The following is a 27,722-nucleotide window of genomic DNA, read 5'->3' on the forward strand; positions in this document are numbered from 1 at the left end:
GAGGGAGGACAGAAAGAATATAGGAAGTATGATGGCTGAGAATAAGGCTAGAAAAATACAGGATGAAAGTTTTGTGTTAGGTTTTAGAAATCTCTAGATAGGAGGAGCCAATGCACGTGTGTGTGTGTGTGTGTGTGTGTGTGTGTGTGTGTGTGTGTGTGTGTGTGTGTGCATGGGCATGGGCATGTGCTTGTGCATGTGTGTTCTTATGTGTTTGGGGCACATTTGTGTATGTACGCCTGTTAGGATCAAGGTTGACTTGGGATGTCTTTCTTGATCACCTCAACTTATATATTGAATCAGGGTCTCATCCTTGAACCCAGATTTTTTAGATTCAGCTCTAGCTAGGTCCCCTTGTTTCTGCATCTTGCTTAGAGATTATAGGCTGCCTGCCATGCATACTGGCTTTTATGTGAGTGCAAGGAATCCAAACTCTGGATGTCAGGGGTGCAAGCCTAGTATTTAAGTCACCGAGACATCTCCATAGTTCTACACTCAAGTCTTCTCCAGAAGTAGACTGAGTTTTCAGCAATTGATCTGTGAGCTAACTCTGTAACAGCAGTACATTTTAAAGGTCTGCACCTGAAGACACTGAGGGCAGGGTAGCTTGGTGAGATCAAAGGCAGATCACTGTAATTGTTAGTGAATGTATCTGCAATGATTTCAGTATGAGATTGTTAAGCATTATTGGTAGCAGAGCAGGCTACATAGCTCAGGGTAGAAAGCTAGATTGTCTGCTCTGGGGTCAGATGAGGGTCTGGTTCTTCTGCTAAAGCTAGCTTCAATTTTCTTATGCATTTTTTTCTGTGATTTCTCATTTCTAAAATTCTGCCAATGCAAGTCTAGTGGATTGAGGTCAGCTGCTGGCCTGAAAACCTAGTCAAGGTGGAATCATTTTGTTGCTGTAAGAAAACATTTTTCTAAGTGACATATGAACAATTTACAAATAAATCTTTGGAAAAATTTCTTGTAAATTTCTTACATAGGTTTCTTTACCATATACAAGTGTAAAGTCAAAATAAATAGGCCAACACACATACACACACACACACACAAGCACACACACAAGCGCACACACACACAAGCACACACACACAAGAACACACACACACACACACACACACACACACACACACACTCCATGAAAACTAACCATGACAGTAGTTCCCAAAACCCTTTCTTTTCAATAGAATGATTAAAAGTTTGTTTCTCCTGCTCTGTTTTCTTCAAGCACTATGCCAGATTCATTCTTCATTTTGGTTTCTGACTGGCTTCATGGTTAGCTAGATCAGCTCAGCACAACAAACATACCCACAGCATCCTTTTACCCATGTATCACAGTGGAACACAACATTTGAAACTAAGACTGTCAATAAGTAATTCACTCCTTACCTTGTCGGAAGGTTTGAAAGGATTTCCTTGCCCACTAATTCCACCGCTGATACTAAATCCAAGCCCAGGGTTCTTTTCTATTCTCACACAGAACTAAGAAGAAACAAACAAAAAAGCACAAAAAGTCACCAACTAGCCATTACAACTAAATATTTTCCAACAAGGTTTGCAATTCACTCATGTTTCTAGTGAGCCCATCTTGATCTGGTGTAAACACCACAAGCGTCATTAAAGGGGTAATGTCTTTCTATGCCTCTATATGTCAGAAACTGGCTTTAGATGCCCAGTAAGCCTCATGAGCATACTTGGGGGCTGAGGCAGTATCTGTCATTGTATACACATGTCAAGACTACTTAGAAAAGACTGTACAGACAAGTGAGAGAAAACAGAGATGGCAATTTAAAAATAGTCGTGGAGAACACCTTTGGAAAGCCTGGTAGCATTTAGGGATGTTAGAACTTTTCATTTGAGAAAGGATCCATGAATAAAGGGGCTTAAAATGGAAGCAAAGCACTGAGAGAAAAGGGCTCTGAGTTTTGTAGCAGCTGCTGAGGTGGGAGAGGAAGGAAAACCTTAAGGTCACGAGGTTAGAGACATGAGACATGAGAGGTTAGAGGTCCATGAGACAGAGACGGGACAGGAACAGTGCTCAGGGCTGTGGAGCATCATTGGTCTAGCATCTATGCTATTACTCTCTTAGGCATCAGACAGTTTTAGATGGATGGCCTATGGTGGGCAGAGGTTGCAATGCAGTGGAACGGGTGTTTATGTTAATGTAGACTATAGAAGGAGTGTCTGAAGACAGGAAGCTAGCAAAATGGCATCAGGAAACCTCAACAGATGAGGGCATCTGAGCTGAGGACAAGTTGCAAGTGAGGGACAATACTGGCTTTGCATATAGTGTAGGAAAGGGTGGCCCCAGATGATAACAGCCTTGTGACTAAGAGGTAGCATTCTGTTGCTAAATGAAGAGAAAAGAGATTCATAAATGATAGGTACAGAGCAAGCTCTGTGGTATTAGACAGCAGCAGTGAAGTGACTGACAGGTCAAGGAAAAAAAATTGCTGGGCTACACACTGGCATGTGCTTTGCATTTAAATAAACACACAGAAGAAAAGTTCTTAAAGATGATTGAATGACTGGCTGATTAAGCAACTTTGTGCCTCTGGCTAGTACTCATCCACTCTCTTAACCTGTTAAACTCCAATGCCCAAAGCACTCTCTTTCTATTTTAAACACATCTCTAGTCGCTCCTCCTACATGGTGTAAGATAAGCAGGAATCACATTTCATACTTAATTAAGATGTACTTTAGTTGCCAGACAACAGATGAACTAAGTTTACTTAGAGGCACCAACCTTACTATATTGTTCTTGTTCCTAAAATGACATCTAACTGTCTTGTGATTCACTTGCAACACAAGGGCAAAAAAAAAAAAATCATTCACTAGTGTGATTTATATTTTCAACTCGCCAGTCAGTAATTTCTAAATTATAAGTAAGTGCAATTGCAAAGAACCCTTTTCATATTGTCCCTTAAAGGAACACTTAATCGCAACTTTGTCAAATGTTCTAGATTTGTTAAAACTAGTTTTATAGGGTTGCAAAAATTAGCTAATAATAGTTTATAATTTACGTGACTCACAGCTTATGAGTATGAATATGAAACAGCTTGATGTAGCTGGAGGGAATATTTTAGCTGTATTTTATGTAGCACTTTGCCTCTTTATTACTATTTATGAATTAGAAAACGACAGAAAAGCATTCCATGCATTTGTATGTGCCTACAGATGCATGCATTTCCCCTCATTTGTGAATCTTAGATTTTTAAGTGACACATAAAGTCATGTATATACATATGACACAGGGTAGACGCAGAATGACCTAAAGCAGTGGTTCTCAACCTGTGTGTCATGACCCCTTTCACAGGGGTCACCTAAGACCACCAGAAACACCATGAAAACAGATTTTACATTGTGATTCATAACAGTAGCAAAACTTCATATAGGAAGTAGCAACAAAAGTAATTTTATGGTTGGGAGATCACCACGATATGAGGACTGTATTAAAGGGTTGCAGCATTAGGAAGGTTGATGACCACTGATCTAAGGGAAGAAGAGGATCATGGGAAAGGGGAAGGAAAGAGGAAAGAGAGGTTATGGAAAGAAAGACACTATTATTTTTTATATGAAAACACCCTTATGAAACCCCAGTACTGGGTATAATGAAGAACATGGACACACAGACAGACACAGACACAGACACACTCACATGTGCACACTCACATGAATACACGCACAGATGTGGACACGCACACTCTCACATGCAGACCCATATGGACACTTACACATATGGACACTCATGCATGCACACATGAGCACATACAAAAGTATCTATACAACAACAACAATAACAAATCCGACTCTATCTCATTAAAGCTGTACACATATATAACGAAGGTGAGCTTCTTGGCTTCCCTCACGTCTCTATAAAACCAGGAACACTAGAGCTAAGGTTTCTTGCATGGACAGTTTCCACAAGTGGATTCCAGTCATCCCTTTTAAAGGGAGTGATTATATTTAATTTATATTACTGAAAATCTGGAATGTGCTAAAAGCTAAGAAGAACAGTGCTGCCAGAGCCAGCTCCCGGGATCGTTCTCTGTACATTTTTAACAATGGAAACAGTAGAGGTGACACTTGTTTCACTGTGACAAACAGATGTCCGCTGCGATCTGCAGCTTGCTAGTTCTAGAATGCTCACGTGTATCAGACCAATGGGTGGGGTCTCCTAAGGCCTCTGGGATGGGGGATTTCTCTTGTGGTAAGGAGGTTAGCCTGCCTGCTGTGGTCCAAGGAGGAGAGGGAGAAACTCACAGGCAAGAGCAGCTGAAAAGAACTGAAATGCAAGTTTTTTTTTTTTTTTACAAAAGGCCCAGAAGTTAATGAATAGCTTATTTAGTGAAATTCATTATTTCAATTTTCTCTTCAGAGACAAAATGAAATGTCTATCTAAAGCACAGTGGGTCTATGTGCTTCCTGCTTGCAACTTGACTGGATACTTCGGGTCTGTGTTGATTGCACTGTAATTAGAACAGTAGGTCTTAGAAAAGCCTGCTTCTGGAACACACTAGGGAGGTGAAAGCAAGTGTCAAGAGATGCAGTGTCAGTAAGGGCAGTTCCACCTGAGGACCTTCATCTAGGGATGAATGGAGTGAACATGGAAAGTCAGGGTTAGGGATTTCCTTTTGAAAGTTGGGAACATTCAAAAAATTATACTACAGTGATGATGTCCAACTATATAAATATTAATATACAACTTGTGTGCTTTAAACATATCAGTTTGTGGGATGTAAATATATATCTATAATGTAATTAAAAACAGGAAGATCATCATGACCAAAAGACAGATGTGTCAGGAAGAGAAGGCAATGAGAGTAGGGGCTAGATGCTCAGAGACATACTATTCTGTAAGGGTACAAGCAGCGACAAGACCCATGGGGACATTCTACCATCCTGTGAAGTTTGAAAACAAATTCAGCAATCTATTGAAAACTTATAAATCATTTTAAGTAGGGAAGTGCCATGGCATCGATTTCATTCTAAAAAGATAACTCTGGCAGCAGAACAGATCCAAGGGAGGCACACTGGAAAGAGACCATTTAGGAGGTTTCAGAGGTAGATGGACTAGGACAGGTGTGGGTGGCAAGGAAGCTGTAAAACTTAGGATGTTCATGACAGAGGTGTTTTGGATTGGAGGTGAGCTGTGAAAAAGGGGAATCGGACACTTTTGGTCAAAGCAGAAAGCTGACCCTAGAAGGCCCTTGAATGGGAAGTGGAAGTCTGGAGAAAGGCAGGAGTGTGGAAGAAAGGGCAGGGGAGGAAAGTTGACAACTCTTTTGACCACGGTTATCAAGGGCTTGGAAAACCCAGGTAGAGAGTGATGGAAGAGATAGCCCAGCCAGTGTATTCAGACACTGGGGTGCAGGAGGGAGGGCCAGGACTGGAGATAGTAGTTGAGAATCATCCAGCCTGAGACTGAATTGACGTCACTGAGGGGATGGTGTGTATAGAGAGGCTGGACACTGGGTTACTCCAGTACTTAGAGGTCAGGAGTAGGAAAGGTGTAGTCATCTCAGGATGAAAGTTTGTGAGCTATCCTGAAAAATGGTTTCATCGTTCATAAAGTCCATGAAGGAGTGGCTGTGAGATGGTGACCTCAAACGTTTCAGCTGCTGTCTTATCACCTGCCGGAAGTGTGTGCAAGACTTCAGGGGAAGTTTGCAGCTCTTGGAGTAGCTGAAGAAAGCTATATTATGTTAAATGATATAAGAAAAAAGGCTTGAAAGAGCCTGTTAAAACTACCGATTACTTGTCAAAATCTGCGAGGAAATAACATCTCATGCTCCTTAGAATGGTTGTCATAAACAACAAACTAACGAATGGTGGTGACGATGAAAGAGAGGCACTCTTGTGTCATGCCAGCACATGTAATTTAGTACGGTATGGAGAAGAGTGAAGTCTCTGTGCTCTGACTTAGCTGTCTGACTTCTGGGCAAGCAGTCAAAGCAATGGTATACTAATCATACCAAAGAGAAACCTCCACATCCATGTTTATCACAGCCTGGATGAACGGACAAAGAAAATGGGAGATGCACAGTTGCAGACAGTAGAATGTGACTTGGTGGTGCAGAATGAAACCCCGGCATTTGCAGTAAGGTGGATGGGAACCAGACAACCCTATGTTAAGTGAAGTAAGCCAGAGACAGGAAGATGAGCACAGTATGTTCTCTTTCTTATATTGAGGCTTCAGAGAGTCAACATGAGCACGGAACGATGATCTCTAGAGTTTGGATATCAGCAGGGCGAAGGTGGATAAAGTAAGCTGTATTAGATTGTTTTACTAGATTAGTGCGGTGTGTGTCTGGGCCCTACTAATAAATGCAATTAGTGCATGCTAAGGAAAATACAGGGCAACACATTTTCAGGGCCCCTTTTCTTGTAGTTCTCAATAAGTCCATGCTTGCTTATCCTCTGGAGGAAAATAAAAGAAAAACAGGAGGAAATTTCTAATGTTTAGATTAAAAGGTAATGATTTAATTAAGATAGCACACACTGAGTGGCTGGGCCGCATGCTATTTTCTCTGACACTTCCAGAGATAGCTTATTCTCCACTCAGATCACTTTACTCCATAAAGTATGGGCATTTGTAAATAGTTTCCTGCAGTTTTTATCCAAAATCCTCAGAATAATGCTGTGGCTCTTATAGACCACCATTTTGTAAGGAATGTACAGTAAAACCCATACATTGATTCTGTAGAGTGTGCGCGGTCACGCGATGGCATTCCTGACCTGTAGGATGTATTCCCATCACTATTCCTCATAGGAACTTACTCTTTTTTTTTTTTTTCAGAGCTGGGGACCGAACCCAGAGCCTTGTGGTTGCTAGGCAAGCGCTCTACCACTGAGCTAAATCCCCAACCCAGGAACTTACTCTTGACTGTGTTATGGATTATTGTGCCTCAGGCCACAAGGCGGAATACAAAATCTCACACAATCAGGTCCTGATTCCACGATGCTGTATTGCCACATTTGGGGCACTTTACTTCTCTTAGCTCTATTCAGTGAGACAGATGCTGGGAACCTGGATCATAGAACTGAGAACTGAACTGTATTGGTGAATTCCTGAGGGGGTTTCGGGAGGTCTCAAGCATTGTCCTGATATTTTCCTTCTCATGGCTGCTTGGGTATCTCTATGAATGTATATACATAGAAGCATGTATATACATTCTGCCTTCCGTTATAAGTATGCAAAAGAAAGATTAAAGATACTATCAGTTTGTTTAAAAATATTCAACTAGTGTGGCTTCTGGATGGTGATGACACCAGCACATTGTTCAGCTAGGGTACTGTTGGGCCACAGAGTACCTCAGGCAGTGGTTCTCAACTTTGGGTGAACTATGTAGAACCACTTAGGAGTTCACAAGAATTCCAGTTACCTAGGCAATGGGTAGGTGAACAAAGTGAGTTGACCTGGGAAGGAGGCCCAGGTATCAGTTTGGAAGTCCTATGTTGTACTGCACAGTTTTGTGCCATCTAACTCTCACTAAAACCTTTTGGAGGTATATGTCCTTCCTGGCTTGTCACACATTAAATCCAATATGTAGCCTGGGTCGAGGAAAGGGAAAGAGACTCATCTTGAGCATCTAAGATTCTGAGGATGATTGGTACAGAGCAGGTGTAAGAAAGAGACAATGATTGATGTATCTGGGATCCCAGTGATAAGTGACTCTTAGCAACATCTGGAGAAAAGCTGGGGAAAGAAGTTAAGATTGACTTGTGCGTTTAGAATACAAGGTTGACTAACATGTACAGCTGTAGATAATAATGGAGTGGACCCTTTATAAGTCATGTGAGGGGAGCTTTGCCTAGTATAATGAAGTAAGGGTTCATTGTATGTGCTAGATCATGTCTCCTCTCTGAGCTTCTAACAGGGCACGTTTTTATACCCCTGGTCTCAAGGAAGGAGACTATTCTACAGTGAAGAGTGAGTTCTCTATTCTAGTCAGGGCAGGAGAACAATCATTCTCTTTATTTTGCTACATCACAATGACCAGTAGTGTATGGAACATCTAAAATATTTCTCTTCTAATAATTTTTTTTTGAGTTTTCTATACTCTGTGCTATCCAACAACCAGAAGATAGGACTAAAAATGTTTTCCTGCAAAGGAGGATCGGATAATAGTTCACCTTTCAGACCCCGAACTTCGCAGGCGTCTTAGTCAACCTACCCCATCCACAGAGCTTCTTTGTAACACTCAAAGTCCATGCTGAAGAGTTTAATTGGGCAGCGGGAAGAAAGGACAGGACTGGAGGACCATTGCATTTTGCGTGCTTTGAAAGGGCATTTCACCGATGCGTCATCGCCTATAACCACTGGAAGCAACCATCAGTTCCTATGAAAAGCGCTGTGTGTGGAGGACCGACATGCAGTGTGGAGTTGTTTTAACTTCCTGCATGTTTATTTACTGTTCCAAGAGCAGTCCTTACCTGCTCGGGATAACCGTCCATACTCCTCTGCCCTTTCGTTTGAATTAAGCACCGTCCAGGCTGGGGTCCCCGGGTGGCCTGTGATGAGGGGATCTGGATGGGCAGTGGCGACTGGAACTGCTGAATGGTCACTTTGTTGATGTTCCCTTCATATGGCTGCTGCTCCCGGCTGCGGTGCTGAAGGCTCTGTGACCCCATCAGGGTCTGAATGTGGCTGCCTGCCTGTGGAGAGCAGAACCGTCAGGCCGAGTTCCCTGTGATGCAAACCGCCCAAGGCAGCAAGTAGTGCCACCCCTATGGGCAAGAGGCTGGAAGAGGATACCCAGGGATGAGAGGGTATCGTATGGCCTTCCAGCCCAGGCTGGGAAAGATAACAAGAGAAAGGTAAGGGAGTGTGCATGGGACTGGTGGAGATGTTTGTACTGGTGCAAATACCTGGCCGTTTGCCAAATATTACTTTATGTCTGATTTTAAGGAAACAAAATTCATCTGAAAAGGATATAAAAAAAAACCAAGAGAATTCTCAATAAAAATAAAGGGGAGTGCTAGCTGACACTTATATTGAAAAATAACCCAAAGGGTTATGCAAGCACCAGGGGACGACAATCCTGCTCCCTAAGTTCTATGATACAGGTGCACAGCTTGTTCAGAGGAGAATAATCAGTGTTTATTAATTTGTTATATTATTAGCTCGAGAACACCAAAAATCAATCCTGTGATAAATGCCTGTAAGATTCTGCTGCGTGTGGGAAGTGAAGGGAGTTTAGAATGGGCTGCACACTCTCCTTTTGTTTTAAATAAAACATGAAGAAACCCACGGTGAAGATGGAGCATCATCTAGAGGAAAATGTTTTGCTGGACCCCAAACAAGAGGTAATTTAAAAATAAAATGTCTAATTTATAATCGGCAATATGCAATGCAAAAATAAACAACCCTTGGGTTATATTTTATATGTTTGATTAGCTGTCTTAGCATGATGAACCATTTTCTAATTTCATGAGCATTAAAGATGTTTGAGTCATGGAGAACTGGAGGAATAGTTATGGGGTCTTTAGCCTGTGCCAGTGCAAGGTGCAAACAGTTACACACATGGCAGCGACCACGACGTCATAACCTCATGGACCCGGTTTGTGTAACCTCAAAGGCAAATGCTTATTCCTCAGACTCATCTGCCTCTTTTAGGAACCTTCCAGAAACCTTGTCACTTTCCTGCCAGTCCAGAAGACTGGAAGTCCTTATGGGAAGTTTAGCTGTTCTTTGCTGCTATAAGTTTTTCTATTCTCTTGTTTGGTAGATGGAAGCCTTGGTAAACCCAGGGTAATATTCTGAGTCGTCTCCTGAGTGACCTCACTTGGCATGGCCAGTTATAAGTCAGAGAGAATGATCTGAGGTTCGAGGAGAAAAGCTGACAAGGGTTGGTTTCTGCATTCCTGCCTGGTTCACTGGTAAAATACTTGGCAGCTTCTGCTCCTTAATATATATAATCTGCATGAGAAAATCAATAATGTCTGCTTGACAGCTACTCTGCTGATTAATTTCAAAGTGACCGCCCAAAAGTAAAGCAGACTTCTCTGTTCTGCCAGTTCTTAGCTTTAGACATGTTTTTTTCTGGTGTATTTTTTCTTCTGACAGACCAGTTTGAACTCAGGATTACATAGATGTTTCAATTGTTTTTGTGTGGTGTATGTACACGTTCGTGTGTTTGTGTGTTTGTGTGTGTGTGTGTGTGTGTGTGTGTGTGTGTGTGTGCACATGTGCACATGTGTATGTCCACGTGGAGGCCAGATGTTGACACTAGTGTGTTCCTTAATTGTTCTCTCATTAAGCCTGAAGCATATTGATTAGGTTAGGCTGGCTGGCCAATGAGTTCCAGGAATCATCAGCCTCTGTCCCCCACTTACCCTAGTTCTGGGGTTACAATTATTCCTCATGGATTTTTTTTGTGAGTGCTGGAGATCTGAACTCAGGTCCTTCTGACTATGGGGTCACTTTACTAACTGAGCCACCCCAGTGCTCCTATTTCTGAATTGTTGAGGACATGCAGTTTATCCCACTTATTCTTCTCAGTGAGTGGGCACAGTAAATGCAATGAACAAACACTAGGTGTCACCAAGCAGGTGAAGAGTGTCCCAAGACATCTCACATCCATTACCTTCTTCAGTTCTCATAGCAGCATTAAGAGGTGATTAGCATTATTATCCAATTTTACTGAAACTAAGGTACAACAGAACACAATGTTTCCAAATAATTCCTATAACCGGGAACTGTCAAACCAGCCCTTGACAAAGCTGTCTATCAAAGGTCATCCTCTTGATTATGATCTTACACTGCAGCCTGGTGCACATCCTCAGTTCAACTGGGAGCAGAAAAGGGATCATGCAGCCTTGGGGTCTGGCTGGTGTTCATATACAGATTCTTAGCTGTTGTATTATTTCCCACACAGTGGATTAGGCCTGTGGGTCTTGATGATCTGTTTGGGACTTCGTGATTACAGGTATGCAAACAGGATGATGCCGTTGTAATCTTTCCCTTACTGTGAGTTAATAAAGCTTGGGTTTCTCAGCTTGTGAGTGTAGAAGGGGCACTCAGTCACCCTGCAAGTGATTCTGCCTGCCCACCCACTCTCCTGGGCTATGGGCAGGAGATGGCAATGATGACTGCAGAGAGCAAAGAACAAACATTTAATTGTGTAAACTAAACAGACACAAATGACAAGACACTCAGAGGGATGTGATTCAAGGACAGGAAGTGGCACAAAGGCTTCCTCATGGTGATGAGAACATTGATAATGAAGCACAAGGCAGCAATGGGAACAAAAATGTCAGAGGCTATGTTTGTTTAAGCAAGAGCTTCAGGGAAGTAAGCCATGTGCATGTGGCCTTTCTCCGTATGAGAAATGCCATCACTGAGGTTTCTGCAAAGGCAGCATGACTTGTTTGGAATGACAAAAAGAACCAGAGGATTCCATAAATTTGGAGATTTTAAGGGGAGACTGGAGAAATCATACATACTTAATTACAGAGTTGGAGTATGGTATTTTCAGGTTGACCCTCAAACAAAATTTATAAACCACCAAACAAAGAAAAAAAAACCCTAATATGCTTAGAAGTCAAGAAAATATTTACACCAAAAACCAAAGAAAAGAATGTTGTTTTGATACCAAATGGTGTAGCCCATCCCAAATTCAGTCTGAAAGAATTGGGCTTATTATAGGGAACTGCTCTGTGTTGAGAAGGCTCATACAACTTCACCACTGAGGGGGTTTGGCTCACAGTGTTCTTTCAGACCTGAGCATGAGAGTGGATCAAACACTGAGATGCCTAGCTGGGCCTGTGTCTTCACTATTATATTAGTCCATCTCTCACATCCATACTGTAGCTGGGTGGGAGGGGTCATTGAAACACAGCTTCAAGGGATGACAGCTCATGGCACTTAGGGTGTTCAAAAGTGTGTAATATATGTTATGAACTTAAATGGCTGCTGAAGTACAATACCATAATCCTTAATACTAAGAGGCTAACTAAGTAGAGTGCCAGGGCATTCAAATGACTAGCACTCAGTGGTTCTTCTTATCCAGCCACAATAAAACTACTGCTTTCCCAATGTGAGGTTGGAGGTGGCCTAATAGTGTCAGACTTTCATCTGACCCCAAGGTAGTGAAGCATCTGTACCAGGGCATCAGAGGAAATCACTGGGGAGCTGGATCTCCACCTCAACTTACTAATATCAAGGAATTTTTGTCTGAGGTTTCAGTGAAGGTCCAAAGGGAAACCTTTCTTTTCACAAATTATTTTGTTGAGATTTATTCATTTTTATTTTATGTGTATGGGTATTTTGCCTGCATTTATGTCTGTGTGCCATCAGATTCTCTCAAACTAGATTTACAAATGGTTGTGAGCTACCACATGGGTGCTGGGAACTGAACCCGGGCCCTCTGGAAGAACATTTAGTGCTCCTAACCACCAAGTCATCTCTCCATTCCCAATACCTATCTGTCTTATCTCTTCTTGGCTATAAGTCACACCCAATCCTTCCTCAACTGAAACACAATCAGAGAAATCTAGTTAAAACAGAAAGACCAAGTTGGGATGGAAAGATAGCTTACTCAAGAAAGTGCTTGCCTTACAGACAGGAGGAACTGAGTTAATTCCTAGAATTCATGTTTAAAAAGCAGGGCATGATGGGATATATTTGTGGTGCTGTATGCTTTCAATTTGAGCATTGGAGAGATGGAAACAGGGCATTCTTGGGTTCCCAGATGAGTACAGGATAGTAAGAAACTCTGTCTCGAAAACAAAGGTAAAAAGACAGTATCCTCTGGCATTCACATACATACACACCCGTGAACAAGTGTAAGCCCTTCACAACACACATGCACTCCTCCTCCCACTACACACCATACACACACACTACATACACCACACACCACAATACTACACCATACAACCACACATAACACACCATACATATGCCACACACTACACATACACACACTATACACACGCATATACACATACCTCACACACAACTTATCCCCTGACATGTTCTGTGTCAAAATAAGATAGAGTTTTATAACAGAATATAGAAGTGTTCACATCTCAACGGGAAAATGGCTCTTCATACCAAGAACCAAGAAGATCTCAGATGCAATGAAGGCAATCATTCAATTGATGTTTATACTGTAAAGATGAAGGTGTTAGAATTACCTTCATTTAAGACAGCCATCAAGAAAAAAACCCGTAAGAACAACAATATCAACCAACCAGAGCTTCCAGAGACTAAACCACTACCAAAAGACTACACATGGACAGATCCATGGCTCCAGCTGCATATGTAGAAGAGGATGGTCTTGTTGGGCACCAATGGGAGGAAAAGCCATTTGTCTTGCCAAGGCTAGACCCCTGCAGTGTAGGGGAATGTCAGGGCAGGGAGGCAGGAAGTGGGGGTGGTTGGGGAGCGGGAACACCCTTATAGAAGGAGGGAAGGGGAATGGGATAGGGGGCTTATGGACGGGAAACTGGGAAAGGGAATAACATTTCAAATGTAAATAAAAAATATCCAATAAAATAAAAAGAAAAAACCCCAAATGACTGACTATACACACTCATTTTACTTGGAAAATTAAAGCTATCAGCAAAGAAATATAATGCCTCAGTGAACACATAGAGACAAAAAGGAAAAAAATGGGGATTTTAGATTTTCTATTTCAACAAAATGGTTGCAATAGAAATCCAAGTTGCTGAAGAATCTTAGCAAGAGACCACAGAGAGCTGGGAGTTAGGACAACAGAAATCATCTAATCTGAGTAACAGAGAAAGAACACACTGGAAAAAGTCTCAAAAACCCATGGGACTACACAGTTGTCAGAAGGGTGGGGAAAAGAAGGTAGAGTTAAAAATGCTACCAGGAGAAATAATGCCCTGGGGCTGAGGAGACAACGCAGCAGCTAAAACCACATTTACCCTTGCAATGCTCAGCATGTTCATCCTGGAGCTCACAATCTCCTGTGACTCCAGCTACAGGGGATCTGACACTCTCGTCATCTCCATGGGCACCACCTACACACATAATTAAAAAAAAATCTTAAAAAGTAATCCCCCCAGACCTGGAAATTTGGTGATGGAGAAGGCATAACAGGTTCAGGAAGCAGAGAAAAACAAGGTGCATGTGCAGACGCAGCCTGATCTGATGACTGAAAGCTAAGGGCAAACAGAACCTTCAAAGCAACCAGAGGAAAAGATGACAACCTTCTCTACAAGGGAAAAACAATTTGAATGCCAGCAGATGTCTCACCAGAAGCCAGGAATGACAGAAGGGAATTACATAATTTTCAAGCACTGGAAAGAATTAACTGTCAGCCCAAATCCTCTGACTGTTCAAGTATTCTTCAGCAATGAACAGGAAATCAGAATGGTTTCAAACGAGGGAAATGAGGGGGATTGTTGTCCCAAGGACTCTCTTAAAATAGAGTTGGAAGGCAGCTCACCAGCAGGAAGGAAATGGGAGAAGAAAAAGCTTGTATTGGTAAGAACGGGGAAAACATTGCCAAAAGCTGCCAGTGGATAAATTGACTTTCCTTTCCTTAAGTTAGCAAACTTTATTTTATGTTTAAAACAAAATGATGACACTATCTGATGTGACTGCACACAGACCCACACAGGTAGAATGCAAGAGGAGTCTGCATCCTAGAAGGCTGGTCAAACCAGGAAGGCAGGTGTCTGTCTCTATCTCTGCCTCTCTTTGTCTGTCTGTCTCTCTTTCTGAGTGTGTGTGTGTGTGTGTGTGTGTGTGTGTGTGTGTGTGTGTGCGTGTGTACTTTCCAGAGCAGCACTATAACATATATATAGAGGGTCACACTAGAAACATAATTGATAAATGAAGATGAAATTCTAAGAGATGCTCAAACAATTCACAGGAAACAGGAAAAAGAACTTCAGAAGCAACAAAATTCACAATCAACTGTAAAAAAATCATCAAATGGGATTAAAACTTAGATGCATCAGTTTTTTAATTTTTGTATGTGAGTGTGTATATCTGTATCAACATGTGTGTGAGTGTGCACATGTTTTTATATGTATACATGTGCATGTGAAGGGCAGAGGTTGACATTGAGAATGTTTCTCAGTTGCTTTCCACTTTACTTTTGAAACATTCTCTTACTGAACCTGAATTTCCTGATTGAGCATGGCTGGCCAGCAAAACCCAGGGATCTGATCCACCTGCCTTCCCAGCACCAGGACTGCATGTGTATAACTGCTGTTTCTAGCTTTTCACCTGGGTCTGGACATCTGAACTCTGAACATCAGACTTCTATGTAGCAAGACTTTACCAATTGACCCATTTTCTCAGTCCCCTCAATTCTTACTTTTGATAAAGTGATATAGATAGGCTAAACATGTCTATGAAGTGACATAGTATGAATAGCAATTAAAGGAAAAGAAAAAAATGATTTTGTGAGACTGAATAAAAAAGAGGTCAGAACAAAAAACTTTGCCAGAGACAGATTGGAATTTTATGCTATGAGAGAAATTTAGTTTATCAAAAAGCTCTGTCTTCTATATAGTCAGACGATGAAGGTGTAGATATGACAAAAATTATTGAACTACAAGAGAACTATAATATCTATTTCTAAATAACTGATAGAAAAATTATCAAGAATATAAAGATACAGAGGAACCCAACACCAACACCCACCGACCACATCTAATTGTCAGGTCTAGAATTCTCCCCAGTTCACTATAGGAATCTGTCTAGGCCATGACCTATACTGAAATCAACTTTCAAATAAGTTGACTGAAGTGACACCAAAGGTGGTCTCCAATCATAACTCATTTAAGTTATATGCAGTGGAAGAAGCATGGATGGATATTCCTCAAACACCCCAAATAATATATTTCTAAGTAGTCCAGGCTCAAAGAGGAAGCCCAGGGCAAGTAAAACAGTGCAATGAAACAGTATACCAGAAAATACGCTATGTTAAGGTCTGTGGGACAAAGCGAAACACAGCTAGGAGGGAGAGTCACAACAATAAACTCACTTGCTAGACAAAGACATGGACAGCCCCCTTCAGTGACAGCAGAGAAAGTCAGTAAAGCAAAGAGCTTGATTCTCTGTGATGCTGGGCATAAGCAGGGACTTTCTGAAAATGATTCTAGTGGCTCAGGAAACAACACTAACAATTGATTTAATGAGAAATGAATTTGACAAATGAGATTTAATGAATGAAATGTATTTTACCCAACAAGAGAAACAAATGAGTGAAGAGACAGGCTAGAGAATGAGAAAAATCTTCACCAGGTATATATATCTGATAGTATATCTAGAATACTTGAGATCTAAATAACAAGAAATCAATCATGTCAGTGAAGAAACTAATAAAATGAGCCAACAGTTCTCAGAATATGAAATGGCCAATAAACAGATGAGGATATTCACCTTCTCAACATTTCGGGGAAGTGTAAATTAAAGTTATATTGGTAGTCCACCTAACTCCAGTCATAATGACAACCATTAAGACTAACAATATGGGCTGGAGAGATGGCTCAGTGGTTAAGAGTACCAGTTGCTCTTCTAGAGGTCCTGAGTTCAATTCCCAGCAACACAAGGAAGCTTTCAACACCCTATAATGACTTCTGATGCCCTCTTTCGGCATGCAGGTCTACATGCAGTTAGAGCACTCATATATGAACAAATAAATCTAGAAAAAAGAATAACAATATATGCCAATGAAAATGTGGACAAGGACTGGCAAGATGGCTCAGTGGTTAAGAGCACTGACTGCTCTTCCAAAGGTCCTGAGTTTAATTCCCAGCAACCACCTGGTGGCTCACAACAATCTGTAATGGGATCCGATGCCCATACATATGTCTGAAGACAGCCATAGTGTACTCATACATAAAATAAATAAATAAATCCTTAAAAAAAGAAAATGTGGGCAAAGGGGTCCCATATATACCCTGGTGGGAGTCTAAACAAGTTCAACCACTGTGAAATCAGTAAGGAGGTTTTAAAGAAACTGGAAATAGACCTGTCATATGACCCAGCTCTACTACTCTTGAGTGTTAACAAAGAATCCTAAGCAGATATGTCACAGAGATTCCAGAACATTAAAGCTTGTGGCAGCACTATTTACAGCAGCTAAGTTATGAAACCAAGCCAGGTGTCCAATAACAGGGGAATGGGCAAAGAAAATGTATTTTATGTACAAAGAGGTTTCTTTTTTCAGTCACAAGGAACAAACTTTTTGTAGGAATGTTTTCTCTCAGTTTGGTTTCGTTTTTTTGCCAACATGGAAAGGTTTAATGAGAGAAGAAGAGTAGAAGGGGAGAGGAGTAAAGGCTAGCCATGAGTACATGGAGGGAAGGGGGAGGGAAATGGGGAGAGAAGGGACAAAGGGGAAGAGGGTGAGAGGGCAAGAGCAAGAGAGCAAGAGCAGAACGCTCACTTTGGTTTCTCGATGTTATACAGAAACATGAAATCATGGATGTGTATATGGCATGAAAATGGAAACAAAACTGGGTAGGGTCCATGGGCTTGTGGGAAAGGGAGGGGGCTTGGAGAAGGAATGGGTGGATCCACTTAAGGAACATGTCCTCATTTAACCCATCATGAAGCACAATGAATAAACACCAATGGGAAAAGTGGAGTACACTCTATGCTCAGATAACACTTGGTTCTAATTTCTTGTTAATCAGTCCATCTCGGGGAAGTTTCCACCTTGTGAAGCTATGAAATGACATGAAACTTTCTGTCAAGGACTCTACTACAGTGCCTGCTCTATACCATACACATTCATGATTATGACAAGTCCATGAGAACTAATGTTAAGAAGAATGTGTCTTCTCTCTAACTTGTATTTGGTGCCCCGACCTATCACCACAATTGGTTGCTAGAGTAGCCAGTCTCTCAGAGCTTGGTGGTGTGTCTGTAGTGTGAGAGGCATTTGAAGGTCTTGCTGATCTCTCAGGTTTTAGTTAGAGGCAGGTCTGTCCCTAATGACATATGAAATATGAGGCAAGCCTTCCTTTTTGGTGTCCTACGCCACGGAGTGGCAGCTGGATGATGTGAGGGCAATCATGTCTGTCTTATTGAACATCCCTCAGTATACTGTTCCACGGTTAAACATCAACATGAAAAACGTGGGACTGGGAGTTAATAACCTAAGTCCATGGGAGTGGGATGTAGCAAAAGTGAGTACGTGTTTGTTCATTTTAACCTGTAGTGTTTTCTAATGTCATTGTCATGTATTTCCCCAACAGAGAGATGAGACGGGTGAGATTAGCAACAGTGATAAAACTACAAGTTATTTTTTTCCATATTAATGTTTTTAAGAACCAATACATAATGAGATTAGAAGGCTAATAATCACGCGACTAGAAATTGAATCTTCTCTTTGGCAACAACCCTTGATTCCTCAGTTGCTATGTTACCTAGGTCTCCTAGCTACAGAGTGAGTCATGGGCATTCTTGTGGTGTTGCATTAATCTTGTATTTTTGCTTCTAGATTTTTCTCAAAGCAAAGATAACATGATTTTCTCAAATTTCTGAAGGAGAATAATATTTTACTATGTGTCACCTGTGCCAAAGATTGATATATGAAATGTTTTAATCCAACACCTTTCTATTGCTTTAATCTGCGATGAGTTTATTTTCTACCTTGACTTGATAGCTATCTAGTAGATAATTTTTGGGTTTAGACTTTTATTAAAGGGACGACTCAGAGTCAGTGGGGACAAGAAAAGTCCCCTGGATGTGTGGCTATTGCATGGCCATACTGGCATCAGGAAATAAAGGAGTGTGCTCTGATAAGAATACTGGCACATCCTATAGGAACCGAGAACAATGACTGTCACATTAAAGACCCACTATTCACCTGTCACTTCGCTTTTTGACTATATTTTCACAAGCTCCCGTCTACCTTACTTTTGTGAATAATTGTAGTGAATACTAGAAAGAGCAAGCTTTAAAAATGTTTACACAATCCAGTTAACATTAAAAGCAATTGATAGGGCTATATCATCCTGGTCTTTTAGGTTATCAAAACAAATATTTGAAGTGGAGTAATAAGAAGGAAAGTTATTCCGTCTTCAAAACTGTCTTCCTTTCTTGCTATTACCATATCCATGCCTCTGTAGTGCCTTATTTTCATAGAGTTTGGGGCCTTATTTAATTCTTATCTAGCAGTAGATCAATCCCATTCCCCCTCTGTTCTTTCTTTCCTCTCTCTGTTTAGTACAGTCTCATTTCTCTTCTTTAGCATTTCTCCATCCATCCTATGTTAACTATATACTATCAAGATATAGTAAACCCAAGTAACATGTTCTTTTAAAGATGTTTACTTAATTATTTTAACCACGCGTGTCTCTGTGTGGGTGTGTGCATGCATGTGCAGGGGTCCACAGGGTGCCAAAGGCATGGATCTTCCTGGAGCTAGAGATGCAGGCAGTTGCTGTGAATGGAACTCAGGTTCTTTATCGGAACAATACATGCTCTTAACTGCTGACCCATCTCTCCAGCACTGACATATTTATTCTTATTTCCATAGCGTAGAAAAGATTTGCTGGATTGATTTCCTAGAAAATGTACCATAACTGGCTCTTCTATAAGAGTTCATCGAATTTGCCTCAGTCCCAGCTCACTTTCTGATTTCATGAAAGGTTCTTTCACGAGATGGTCCTGTCAGGCTTCTAATGCATCTAATCCCTTTTCTCTATATGCTATGTTTCCATGTTTTCTCTTCTGAAGAGTCAGAGAGGCTTCTTGGCTTGTTCATTGGTTCTAAGCTCTCTCCTTTGCAGTGTGTTCCCTGGAAAAACCCATCAGAGAACTGTTTAAATAAAAATCGGATCCTGCCATTTCCCTTTGAAAATGTTTCCATGTTCCTCTTTTCATTTCCTACAGGATACAGCACATATGATTTGGCTTCTGCTTATTTTCTGTTTATTTGGACACTATGTCCCTGTCCTTAGGTCCCTTTAATTCCTTCCCAAATGGCGTCCTTATCTCGGAATGGTCACAGATCATAGTGGGCTGCCCAAGCGCATGCGTGATGTCTGCAAGGCAATGACTCACCAGAGATTCCGGAAAAAAAAAATGTGTATCTTTAAAGACTGACTAAACTCATCAGAGGCAAAGTCCCAAAGGTTACACTTTAGGTAAATTACGAGTGTAGTACAGCGTGACGTCACTGGACCCTCAACACTCTAGTGTGAGAACCACAGCTAGCGGAAGAGTCTCACCCAGTGCTCTCCCTAGACGTATGCGGAAGTTCTAAATACAGTGCTTACCGTGTCCTCATAAAGATAATTTTCTCCCTCATGTCTTAGACCAGAGATGCACAGACCTAATCCTGCTCAGTATATTTCTGGCTATGTTTTTAGAGCTTATAACCACAGTCATAACCAAATTTACTCACTGTTCAGTTCTGTAAAATATTCCTTTGTGAAAACAGCAAATTTACACACTTTGTTGCCGACAGACAATTGAATCTGCCCCCCTCCCCTTTTCTTGGTAAATGTCCCATGACATTGAATGACGCTTAAGGTTTAGTTTAATGATTTTAGAGACTTCAGAGCAGGTCTTTGCTTACTCAACTACACTGCATCATGGGTCACCACCGGCGTAGCGCCCTGCATTCTTAGGCATATGAAGAGCTTTGTGTGCCCCAGTCCTTTTTACTTAGCCGGCATAGCAGATGAGAAATGGACTGAACCCAGTTCCTTGATTGCTAAGAGTTTAATTTTGATGTAATGCTGACTGATTTAGCCTCTCAGGACTGCTCGTATTTTATTAATTTAGAAATTAGGTCTTTGCCTCTTTTATTGGTTTGTAAGAACTTAAAAAATCACAGTAAGAGGCACAGAACCCCCATTCACTCATATGTTGCTGCTTTCCTTTCCTTTGCTGTGGTGAGCTATCATGTCTGACCCACTCACTACACTCATTAGGTTAAAAGATTCTCGAGGCTTATATTCATCTTTGCTTCTCCAAGCAAGTGCTTAGCACGTAGTGTATGTACCATTGCTCAGTGAGTTACCTTTGCAACTCTAAACAATTTTATTGTATTTATTTACAGATTAATTTATATGTGAACCTGTGTGTGGCCATATATGTGGCACAAAGCATATGTATTTGTCAAAGGATAACTTGTGGGAATAGTCTTTCTCTCTCTATTATGTGGGTCTGGGGATCAAAATCAGGTAGTCAGGCTTGAAGGAGAGCACCTTTACATGCCAAGGCAGCTCGCTGACCCTGTTACAATTTTAGATGCGGCAAACCAACATTTTTAGGATAAGTTTAATTTTATGAAAGTTGGTTATGTGCACTGTTGAAGTCAAAGCTGGATGAAGTCTATGCAACACATCTTTCTGTGCTTGCACTTCAAAGCATGTCTTCAGGTACTCTTAGAAGTGATGAGTCTGCAGAAGGGCAGCCTACTGACGTACACCTATTACTAACTGAGCACCAGGCTGTTTATTTCCATTCTCTTCAATGAACTGACAGTTGACCAGAAGCCTTCGAGTATCAGGATATTTAGCCTGAATTTACCATCAGGTTAGAAATGATGTTAAGACACAAGATATGGACTACAAATTACAATGGATGTGTGAGTTTCATGGTTTGTGTTAACTTGAAATTGATTACCTTTTTAGTAATGGTGTCCGGAGGTACATCCCGCCTCCCAAGTGGGTAAGGATTCCATTGGCCACTAGGAGAGACATCTTCTTGTCCATTGTCTAAAATGTTGCTTTGCTGGGACGGGGTCTATTGCGAAAATGGTATGGCATTCTTTAGTGATGTTTACGATAGTTTTCTGAAAAGAGTCCCTAACAATTATGGTAAAATTAATTTTGTTTGATTATATAAAACATATATCCTAACTGGAAATACTATTATATGCTATTTACTGAGTAAGAATTCTAAACTGACAACTATTTTGGAAACAATGAGAAATATGATTAAAGCAACCATCTCAGAGTTATTTACTGAATTTTAAAGTTTAGGTTCTCTATAATACCGGAATAAAGATAATGAGAATGAAATTGATCAATGCTCTAAAAACACCCACAACATTTTAAAGCTTGTTTAGTTTGCCTCTTTAGTTTGAGCTTACCATTTATTATATAAATCGAAATCATGCAATTCATAGACTGGAATGTGCAATATTCCAGGCCATAGCCTAACATGATATTTCAGTCTTTGATGTGATTTTGTAAGGATGTATTTTCTACCAATCCTTGGCAGGATCAGCACTGGCAGAAGAAGATGCTTGGCACTGTGCATTATCAACAGACAGCTGCTAGTCATGACCAAGTAAGCCATCACTGTCCTGGTTACTAAATTCATTTATGCATCACTTATATATTAAATTTAAATTAATAATTTTAAAAATATTTGATTTCTTGGTGTGGTTTTTTTTTAGCAAACAGGAATACCCTGTCTTTATTAATATTGATCTTATATAATTTGAGATGATCTATACTATATCTAGATTAACATTAAGCAATCATATACTATTAGAACGGTGAGACCTATAGCTTCTATTGGAGAGACAACAGTTTGGGGCGTGTATACAAATTCACTTCCTTTCTAACTTCCAGAATACATGAGTTCTGCTTGTCCTTTTGGGAATCCCTGTATGACTCTGTTGCTGCCCACACCAGTCCATATTCTGAAGAATCTGTGGTAGCAGAGCCTGGCTCTTGCTTGCTTGTACTCTGTGTGAGGTGGGCCCTTCAGTCTTGGTCAGCTACTCCCTTCATAACTGTCACAGATAGCTGCTTGTCAGGCCTCATCTGGCTACACTGAGTAGTCCTACTACTTTAAAAAGCAACTCCATAACCTCCTTTCTAACTACATACATGTTTTTAAAGAACTGCCAGGAAATACAGTAAAATTAACAGGGCTCACAGTAAGAGTGTCTCACAGACCCTCCAATAGACATAATGAAAAGGACATAGCTCAAATTTCACCTTTTACTTTGACTGTGTAAATGCTGCTTCTATAAGTCCATCGGAAATAAAAAAAAAACCTACCAAAAAAGTTTTCTATATGTAAACCTTCATGTCAAGAGTGAATTTGTGTTTTAAAAAAATCAAATGAAGAGTGACACATATGAAAAACATGTTTTGGGGGGTTGGGGATTTAGCTCAGTGGTAGAGCGCTTAGGCCTAGCAAGCGCAAGGCCCTGGGTTCAGTCCCCAGCTCCGAAAAAAAAAAAAAGAAAAAAAAAAGAAAAAAGAAAAACACGTTTTTGAAAGCAGCGAGATAGTTATCTGATAGATGCTTGAAATGGATTTCTATTCTTTACTCTTTCTAGACTGATGTGTGCATATGTGCCCACACACAAGTTTTCTAGACATTAAAATATGGCAAATCAGAGTTCAAATATTAAGTAGTTAATATTCATACACTCAAGAACCACTGATTATTTTTTTTTCTACTGGATTTTCAGTACCTGTGTCCCTTTGGCTTGGGTCCTCTGCCCTGAGGGATAATATAACCTGTCATCTGGCTGTCTGTGTGTCAGACACATTCTTGAGAGGTGGCAGAATTCTACACCAGGTTCCTTTTCCTGTTCAAGTCACTCTTATCTTTATATGTATTTCCTCATACGCGTTTTCTTACCTGCCCAGAAATGAATGGTCCTATTTTGAATAGTCACTGAGAGTTATTCAAAAATGGCACAATTCTTCTTGGCCTAATGCAAAGGTAGAGCTCCATTCTCTCAAAAACCTGACATATGACCTTGGTTCTTCATAAATTTATAACTTAATTTGTCTCTTTTTAAAAATTAGAGTTAATGGTCACACTAATTCTTTCATATTACAGGGACAAAGGGACAGAAACAAACAGGATTATTAAAGAGATTCTTTCTCACTACCCAGTAAAATCAGTGGAGCTTTCTGAAAGCATTTTCCTTATTTCAAGAACGAGCCGGGTCTTGATTTTCCTAAGTGAGGCACTAAAGCCTGAAGAAACAGAAAAACCATGGAAACAACTTATTGATGTTGGGTGGTGAAAGGAGATGACTGAAAAGTGAAATGTGCCCATATTGTTTCTCAAAGGATAAATGCTGTAAATGAATTTGTTGTCTAGCTGTTAAAATTCTCCAGAAGATAAAGAAACACACAGGGCACAGGACCTTAGCTGTTGGATTTTGCTGGTTTGCTTATTGGAATAACAGAGGGAATAGCCAGTGTGATTTAGTGGAAAAGCAAACAGTTTGATAAGGACTATAACTGACTAAAATGGACTCCAAAGTTTGTTGTGGCTATTGGGAGACTTAGTGTTGAGGAGTCTGAGGACTAGGGATGATGATAAATGTCTAGTGAAAGAAGTAATTTCTAATCTGGTTGAGCCTTCAGTGTGCATCTGTGTGAGTATACTTGTACATGTATTTGTGTACATGATGTACACAAATGGATAAATGTATATGTATGTATACATACATACATAGCATTAGCATGAATAAATGAGCATAGCTGAATCATTAGCCTTGTTCATCTGGTAATTAGTGGTGTGAAGCATGCTTGTGAAATTATATGTAATGCCATCTTGCTTGAGAAAATAAATGAATGGCATTAGGTTTTGACACTTTGCCAAGTTCTTGTGACATCTTTGATGAACACAAGGCTCTATTTTGTTAGGTAATTAACATATGGTTTGCAAAGGACATTTCCATAGATTTAAGAATTGTTAAAAGCTAATTAGTCCCAAGAAGCATGGTGGCACATGCCTATAATTTCAGCACTTAGGAGGGTGGCTGAAGCTGGAGGATCATAAATTTGAGGCCAGCATGGGCTATGTACTTAGACCTTCTACAAAACAAAACAAACAAAACAAAACAAAATGCCTAAACTGGAGCAAACATACAAGTCAATAAATAAAACCTAATAATAAAAACAAAAACAAGAAAAGCTAGAAAAATAATCTGTCCAGAGTAATTTTAGTGAAACTATTTCTGCATTCCAGCAAGCTTTTGAGAAGAGATATTTATGACAAAGGCAACTAGATTGCGAGGGAGAGTCTCTGTAATTATGGTTTTAAAAGACTATGTTAGCCCATAACAGAGATGAGACATCATCCACACTGATACTAACGTTGTTTGCTCATTTTAGCCTCTGTCTGTGAGGACTGTGTGCACTTGCAGGCTGGTGGCTTTTTTTTCATAATTATAATGGGGATTGGCCCTTATAAGGGTGGACTACGGTGATGGAGTCATCCTGTCCTGAGTCATCTGCATAGGTCCAGTGAAAAAGGAGCCCAGAAGTTTAAAAATAGTCAGGGCAAACATTACTGACTATATTTCTGTAACCCAGGAGTTTCTTAGACAGCAACGAACTGATTTAGTAACTAATAAAAAGATTCTAAGGTGTAACATTACAGTAATAAACTCTAGAAGAAGAACGGGTGGCGGATGTAACTTTAGCTCTGTGGAAGCTACTGTGTTTATTTTGGTAGCCACACCCTGGGCTGGCATTAGCAAAGGCCAGTGTTTCTTCACCAGCTTTGATGTTCTGTGATGGTGCAGTTGTCAGCATGGTTAACATGTGACGCTTGGGGTATGCACTATCATGTCACCAGGCACATTCTGGTGAGACTGAACAGTCAGGAAGTACAAGGATCTGGCAAAGTACAGGATGACCACTCGCTTTCGCTTAGATCAGATAACCTGAGACATTTCTCCTGCAGTGCCTACAGAATCATGTGTCATCGGGTCAGTTAAGATACTCCATTTATTATATCCCACATCATCAACTTTCATGTTTGTTTGGATAATAAGGTATGTGAAGGAACTGTATTGACTACTTGGAGTCATGAATGAAAATGAAAATGTCCGGAGTTACAAACTGTGAAAAGGCTTTGCCTTTGGTAGAAAGGGGGGGTACCAGGCAGAGTCAGATTTAAATTCCCTCTACTACTATGCTGGGTACCAGGGGCATGACAGTAAAGCACATGATATGTTTGTGTGTTTTGTGAGCTCCAGTCTACAGTCTGTCTCATAACCTCCTAAATATGTCCACTTAGGTTTGTGAGTTGCAAGAAAACCATCCTTAAAGTACCTTGTGGTACCAGAGAGACAGAGTGGGTTCTCAGTGTTTCTCAGCCTTTGTTTTCTCCCAATGTATCATTCTATCATTAATCTAGGCAATGAAAATAAAATTTGAACTGACATTCTCTTATACTGTTATCCTTTTCCATTAACATAACGTTTCAAGACAATAGCTAAGCTTGTTACAGTAGAACACATCCAAAAAAAGCACATGAACCATTAAAACATCATAGAAAGTTGACTCAAATGCTTTTTGGAAAGGCAGCAAATAAAGGATGAATGAATGAATGGACACATAAATAGGAAATATCAGTGTCTTATAATTTAGGTCTGACTTACATGTCAACATTTTAGTTCATAAGCACTCTTAAAATTTCAAGTTCAGCAGAAATGTTAACAAATTAATGAATAATCTTAACTTTTATTATTAATTTTGTTGTATCTGGTGGCATTTTCAAAAATATCTTAAAGACTTTCATGAAATTATCATTTATTGTTTACAGAATAGAAAGACTATAGTTGGCTTTAACCCATGAAAAATGTATGCTTGACTTGGCATGCAATAAATAGAGATGAGTTAGAAATGTTCAAAATACTCAAGAAGATCAGAGTGTCTTCCCTCCCTGTGTCCTTGGTCAGCATGCCTTCCCCCAATGCCATTGACCAATATGTCTTCTCTCCCTGTGCCCTTGACCAACATATCTTTCCTCTCCATGCCTTTGGACATATGCTGTGCAAGCATTGCGAGGTGTCAGGGCTTTTCATTACAAGCAATTCTGTCATTTAAATAACTTATTATGAATTTACTTAAGGACAGTGTCAGTGCTTCGGAGGGAATTAGAATACTCCCTCCTCCTGAGGCAAGATGCCAGGTTTGGGAGGCAGAGAGGGTGCCTACAATGTGTGATTGTAGCCAATAGTGTTCCCTGGGAAGGGCACCACTCCTACAAATGTGTGCTTCACATTCTGTTACATTCCTTAGGAAACATCATGCTCCCCCCGCCCCAGATGCCTGAGAGTAATTTTCTGCAGGAAGGAAAATGGATGTTGAATATGCTCTTGTTTGGCAGGAAGGATTGAGAAGAAGCATACGATATCATGAAAACAGTTAGCCGTGGCTCCTGAAGTTATGGCAGTTGGTCAGAAACTGCAAATGGACAGACTGAAGTGGTGAAGTAGATGTAGACAAACCCTGCACGTTTTCTCTCATGTACAGATTTTAGTATATGTGTGTCTATATTTGTGCATGTGTGGGATCATGAGAGAGTATGAGGAAATCTTAAGGGGGTGGAGAAAACAGAAAGCATGCATAATAGAACCCATGTGAGACAGAAGCAGAAGGTGGCTGCTAGAGGAGGGAGGAAGGAAGTGAAGAAGGGAGAGGGGAGGACAGGTCAGAGTATAGCGTAGTTGAAAGTGCCATAGTAACATCCCTTTCCTTGTATGCTAATTTAAAAGTATATAAAAATAGACCAACTCTCTTGTTTGGCAGAAAACCTCACCAAATTTGCAAATCCAAGCTCCACAGAGGAGATGAATCTGGCAGAATAGGGTGTAACCTATGGAATGGAAGATAGGTTGAACTGACTTAACCACAGATTTGACTTCGTTCTGAATACTTGTACTTAAATGCTTTCAAATTCATTACATGCCAGTAGGGTAGTGTACATTTTTCATAGACCGTAGCTGGTAATTTTAGAAATGGCTTTTTTACTCTTCCTCCTTCCT

General features: G+C 40.5%; 1 protein-coding gene across 7 annotated transcripts in view; it reads right to left on the reverse strand.

Annotated features, from left to right (window-relative positions):
* The window catches only part of Lrrc7 (leucine rich repeat containing 7), a 479,249-nt gene that overhangs the window by 27,960 nt on the left and 423,567 nt on the right, over positions 1 to 27,722 (reverse strand). For 4 of the 7 annotated variants that reach the window (XM_087614685.1, XM_087614690.1, NM_057142.2 and 1 more), the window contains 3 exon segments: positions 21,584 to 21,703; positions 8,440 to 8,661; positions 1,393 to 1,485 (listed from right to left, as the gene is read on the reverse strand). In XM_087614685.1, coding sequence (XP_087470811.1) covers positions 1,393 to 1,485; positions 8,440 to 8,661; positions 21,584 to 21,703 — 435 coding nt within the window. 7 annotated transcript variants of the gene reach the window in all.

This window comes from Rattus norvegicus, chromosome 2, assembly GCF_021556685.1.
Source record: "Rattus norvegicus strain SHRSP/BbbUtx chromosome 2, alternate assembly SHRSP_T2T, whole genome shotgun sequence".
Lineage (NCBI taxonomy): Eukaryota > Metazoa > Chordata > Mammalia > Rodentia > Muridae > Rattus > Rattus norvegicus.